This window comes from Cibotium barometz, chromosome 5 (assembly GCF_041138505.1).
Source record: "Cibotium barometz isolate CiBa-2024 chromosome 5, ASM4113850v1, whole genome shotgun sequence".
Classification (NCBI taxonomy): Eukaryota; Viridiplantae; Streptophyta; class Polypodiopsida; order Cyatheales; family Cibotiaceae; genus Cibotium; species Cibotium barometz.
The window spans coordinates 17,255,946-17,261,945 of NC_141050.1; the positions used below are offsets into that span (position 1 = coordinate 17,255,946).

At 47.2% G+C, this 6,000-nt stretch overlaps 1 protein-coding gene across 1 annotated transcript in view; it reads left to right on the forward strand.

Moving 5' to 3' along the window:
- LOC147638135 (uncharacterized) overlaps positions 1 to 5,743 on the forward strand; it is a 61,107-nt gene extending 55,364 nt beyond the window's left edge. The window contains exon 2 of the mRNA XM_086798052.1: positions 5,374 to 5,743. Coding sequence (XP_086654178.1) covers positions 5,374 to 5,550 — 177 coding nt within the window. The 3' untranslated portion in view covers positions 5,551 to 5,743. The remainder of the gene's footprint in view (positions 1 to 5,373) is intronic.
- The last annotated feature ends 257 nt before the right edge of the window (positions 5,744 to 6,000 follow it).

Below are 6,000 nucleotides of genomic sequence, written 5' to 3' on the forward strand. Positions count from 1 at the left end.
CTTCAGCTTGTGGTAGTCTCATGTATGCCATGGTTGCTACTAGGCCGGACATTGCATTTGCAGTGGGAGTGGTTTCTAGATACATGGCCAACCCTGGCAAGAAGCATTGGGAAGCAGTGAAAGGTGTCATGAGATACCTGAAGGGCACACAGGATATGTGCATTTGCTTTGGCAAACAGGATGCATTAGTGCATGGTTACACGGATTCGGATTATGCCGGTCATCCAGATAACCGGAAGTCTACTACCGGTTATGTGTTTACATTCACAGGAGGTGCTGTGTCATGGATATCCAGGATGCAGAAGTGCACAGCCTTATCTACTACAGAGGCCGAGTATATTGCAGCCACAGAGGCTTGCAAGGAGGCATTATGGCTATCTCGGTTAGTGGTTGATTTGGGCTATACAGGGGATATTCCATTGTTGCATTGTGACAGTCAGAGTGCCATTCAGTTGGCAAAGAACCCTGTTTTTCATGCAAAGACGAAGCATGTGGATGTGAAGTATCACTTCATCAGAGAGGTGATAGAGAACAAGCAAATTCAGCTTGTTAAGATTCATACGGATGACAACCCGGCTGATCTGTTGACAAAGAGTTTGCCTCCGGAGCGGTTTGCTCATTGCAGACACTTGATGGGCATTGGATGAGGCCAGTTTCAGCCTTGATATGGCCTTGTATATTATCATGTACATGCTGATTTTTCTTTTCCTTCATTTAAGGGCACTTTGCCTTTAAGTGGGAGGTTGTTGGGATAAAGGCGTTATGCCCACCCTTATAGTGTGTACAAGCCCATAAGTTATAGTACATAGTACACTTAGTACTTTTAATGTACTAAGTGCACTATGTGTACTAGTGCAATATACATGTGTGATAGGGGAGTCACACACTCATGCCTTATGAGTTGACTTATCCCCACAACTCTCTCTCTCTCTCTCCCTTGTTCTTCTCTGTGTATGTCTCCCACATGACCTAACCCTAATTCTCCCATCAGGAAGCTCCCGTCCAATCTGGTGTCCATCAACCAGATCAATGAACCATACAGCTTCTGAGTCAAAAAGGCATCACACTGCTCACAAGGATCAACACCTGTTACGGTGCACAAACAAGTCTTGGAAACCTGATGAAACCTGTTAACCACCCCCTCTGTGAATCCGGAACCACAAAGCCTGGAGAAACCACCTCCTTCTGCAAGTAATCACCTGCCACCTGCCTGGCTTTCCGAAAGGTCCCCGTGGAAAGAACATCCTCATCTACTGGAGGTTCTATGTCTCGAACACTACGAGACATCAGGGCATAAGTGACCTGTTCAGTTTCCTCTGACTCACGAACACAAGAACTACCAACATCAGTACTGGAAAGTTCCTGCCAACTGCTGCCATCTACTGGTAAGCTATCCACCACTTGGTCTTGGAAAGCCCGCACCTACAGCGTATCCACACTTGAGTGGCCATTACCAGACTGCCACTCATCACAAACCTGAGGACCTGGGAGAGAGAGTGCTGAAAGCCTGTAAACTCCATTCTCCACTCCGCCTTCCCAAACCACTTGGCCTGTTGCTTTGTCCCGGAGAGCAACAAAATGCTCATCAAACTCCTCCCGTACGCCAGTCTTGCAAACCTGATGCACTGACAACAGATGAAAACCAAGTGCCGGAACATACAACACCTGGGAGGAATGCTTCCCCCCTCTGCCATCGGGAACTATCTCCATCCTGCCCTCACTGTGAACTGGGATAGTGGACGTATCCCCAGTAAGAATATGACCAGAAAGCCTGCAGAGATCCTGTAAACTGAAACGGGAAGGAGTCATGTGCCTAGAAGCACCACTATCGAGAATCCACTCCCGAGTATCTGTTGCGGAGAGTCCTCCATTCTCCTCCCTGCTTGAAGAAAATGAAACATCGGTGTCCACCACCTCCAGGTGCACAAAAGCCGGAGTCTTCATGATTGCTGCTGAGGAATCTTCACCCTTCTCGGTCTTCCGCTTGGGACATTGCCTCCAATAGTGGCCTTTCTCGCCACAATCATTACAGGTCCTCTCTGCCTTCAGTTTCTCGCGGTCAGCGTCGGACTTCTTCTCTGAAGATTTCTCCGATGAAGCCTTCCCTTTGCCCGAGTTACGGCCTTTCGACCGTTGGCCAGTTAAGGCCTCCGAAGCTCCACCCTGAGGAGGGTTCGTGAATCGTTCCTCCTAGTTCAGGACCATGGGCACAAGCTCCTCCCACGTGATGGTGCTGAGCCTGCCACTGGTAATCAAAGAAGAGTAAAATGCTGAGTACGAAGAGGGCAAGTGCGACAGCAACGTGATGGCCATGTCCTCTGACGATATCTCCTTCCCAGCCTGAAGAACTTCCTGCTGAAGAGCCTGCAGCTTGTTAATATGCTCCCGCATCGTCGACGACTTTGCAAGGCTCATAACCCGCATCTGTACTTCCAAGGAAATCCTCTTCATGGGCGATACCCTGTTGTAAAGTGAGGCCAAATGCTGCCATATACCTCTGGCCAGCGTCATGTGCTTTACACGATTGATTACCTGTGGTGTGCAGTTGAGGAAAATAAACGAACGGACCCTGGCGTTGACACGATCCCACATGTGTGTCTGAGCCTCCCGATCATTTCGGGTCGACGGTAACTCCCCTTCCTCAACTTCCGGCCGTGGAACCCCAACAATGACGAAATCGGCGAGGTCGTAAGACTCGAGAACAGATTCCATCATAACCTTCCATATGCCGTAGTTGCTCCCGTCCAACTGACGGTCCACCGGGAACGTGGGGAGTGTCGGGATCTTCACATGTCTCTCGGCCATCTCATACAGATCTGCCATTGCGGGGATGTACTCTGAAAAGGGTGGGTGGGTGGGAACAAAGAAGAACTAAAACCTGCAAGTGGCTGTCCAGCAAATCAGCCCGCCTTCCTCCTGCTTCTCCTCTTCCCGATCAGCCCAAAACAGTCCACCAATCAGCCACAAAACAGTCCCCCTCTTGCTCACACAAATCCCAAGAACTATCTAGAGCCTAGGGCTCTGATACCATGTCAGAATACGCAGCGGAGATGATGACCCGATCTGGGAACACAAGAGCAAAAAAAAACGCATGCAGAAAAACAGCACAAGAGAGAGAGATGTAGGCGTGTAACTCTGCTCTGATATACACAAGAAGATCCCGAATATGATACAAGTGTGGTATGGGGGCTGGCCCCTGGGGCCTATTTATATGCCCCCACATCAGCAGTCGGCCTGCTGTAGGCAGCCGACTGGCCTTGAGAACTCCACGACCAGCACACATCTCCAGTCAGCCAGATCATCAGCAGTCGGCCACCTCCCAGATGCAGTCGTGGACCAGTTCAGCAGTCGGCCAGCACATGGGCTGCCTCCCAAGCCACAGAAAAATGGGAAAAAATAGGGGAAAAATGCGGGGAGTGAGGAAAAATGATAAAACACTTGATAAGGGCGGGCACACCCACAACAAAGGCCCTAGTGTATAAAACTGGACAGGAGATGACTTCTAACAGCGTGAACACACTCACTTATAAATTAGTGCTAATTCCTAAGGCTAGGTTTATGACCAATACTTACCACTTGTCACATGCCACATAACCATGTCAGCAGACAGTCTCACACGCAAGGTTCACGGACGGGCGTCCCCTTACTTGGAACTACACATTGATTGGTCAAGCAAGCATGAAAACAACATGTAATTTCAATTGCAAGTAAGCATATAAAGATGCTATGCAATGCAGCATTGGTATGGATAATCCCCATTCATGAGACTATACCAAAATAGATGTGCTCCAGGCAAGTACATGAGGTACCAAACCCAATGGAACACCAATCCACCAAGCATTTCTGGGCATGTACACAAAGACAGGAGTCCCAACGGTAAGCCAAATCCACAGTATCACATGAGTGGCATCAATTCGTGGCAAATGCAACTGCCATGGACGCCAATCTAATGTACATACATGATGAGAAAGCACGGGTGGACCAATTGGGTGGCCAAATGATGACATCCTCCCGGCTTCTAAACAGTTGTTCCCAATATGTCTGAAGAGCATCCAAATATGTTTGAAGCAAATGCGGGCAATCTCTGAAGAACTCTTCATCTACCCATTTAGCATCAATGGGAAGATAGTTCGTAAACTTCTCAAGGTTAACGCTTGACAATTTTGCGTGCAGCAAGCTTGCGTTCCTTGTGATACACAATCTTCTCTGGCTGCAAAATCTCCTCAAGCTCATTCACTTCTGGTGGATCCTCAATGAATTTGCAACGTCACTTTGCCCATCCGTTTGAGGGTGATAAGCTGATGAGAAGTCCAATTTGGTGTCCATGTTATCACATAAGGCGCGCTAAAAGAGACTTGTAGTCCTTGGATCTCTATCCCCGACAATGGACTTCGGCATTCCATGATGCTTGAACACTCGTGCAAGATATATTTTAACCATATGCTTAGCTTGATGGTCTTTTTGACCGGCAAGAAGTGAGCTTGCTTGCTAAACCTGTCAACAATTGTCCAAATAGCATTATTACCCTATTGGGTCTGTGGCAAGTCCATAATGAAATCTCAATTCTGTCTTCAATGGCCATTTCTAGTGTGCAGATTGGGTTGCTACATAGGGCTGACCCTCTGTTTTAGAGTGAGGTACTCTCTAGACTGCTTCCTACTGCCCTCAATAACCTCGTAGAAGGAAGTAATGAGTCTCTTTGACTGGTTAGTGGTCTCTCGCTTTTAACATCACACTTGTCACCCGTCTCATCTCAAGAAGAAAGAGAGGCTAAGACATGAAAAAGGCCCAATTTTCTCTCTAAACAAGCAGTGGTATTGGTCTTAAATCTTGTGGTAGTTTTTACATTGGAAAAGATGGCCCTTCGCCTCTACTAGCGTTAAAACCCCCCCCACGCTCCCCCCCCCCTCTTTTCCCTCCTCTTTCTTCCTTATCTCTCCCTCCCTCTCCCTCTCCCTCTCCGTCTGCTTTCTTCATTTTTCGCCTTGCAAAGTTGCAAATTGCTGGTGGCGGTCTGTGAATGATGATCCTCGTATAGGACTGCCTCTCCTCTTAGGCAATGTGAGCAAACTCTACTCTGGCCTATGGCAAACCTCATTTCATGATACATGTCTCTCCTCAAGTACCAGCTTTGTTGTTGGTACTGCACCATGAATGTTAATTCCAGCTGATAGCATCTGTCAAGAGATAGAAGAAAAGGGGAAAAGGGGGTCTCATGTATATTACCGTAGTGTTCTCATTCAACCTCTCGTTGATTGCGACCCTCAAACTTGGTACTATTTCATACTTGATGAACTGATATACCCTATAACAATATGGGTGGACATGTAGCCCACCAATGGAAGGCCTTATTCTGTTTTTTTTTTGTTGTAGGAATGGGAACGACCTCGTCCAGGCAGACGACCAGACATATTTCCCCAATTCAGTCCAATGAAGACCCCCCTGCCTCAGCCTCCACCGACCGATCCTCCAGAGGAAGATGAAGAAGAAGAAGAGAAAAAGGAAGAAGAGAAGCCGGAGGAAGAGCCTGAGAAATCTGGAGAATCTTGACTTTTTTTCAGGCGATGTATACTATTCGCTTATTTGAGAATTTCTTGCTAGCTAGTTTACCAACCGAGTGTGATGAACCAGGAAACTGGTTCTGTCTCAAAATCGTTCCATGTGAAACACATGGTATTGCCCATTCAGGGTTCGGAAACATTCATTACAGTTCTGAAATACTAGCTGTAGATTTCTATGCTTATTATCCTCATTATCAGGTTGATTTGTTTATACTTGAGTGCTCTCTGATAACCAGTTAAGCAGGCCAGTATTACAGTGGTGATGGCTTGTCTGATTAGTACTTTGTTGGAGTGCAGGAATGGGGTACATATGCTGTCTTTGTCGCTCTTTCATTTGGTTTTACTTCAGTTTTACATCTTTCAATCGACCGTACTGTTGAGTTGCCTTTGCAGTAGTATGAATACTCCTACTTAAGGAGTAAATTTGTAAATGGGCCTT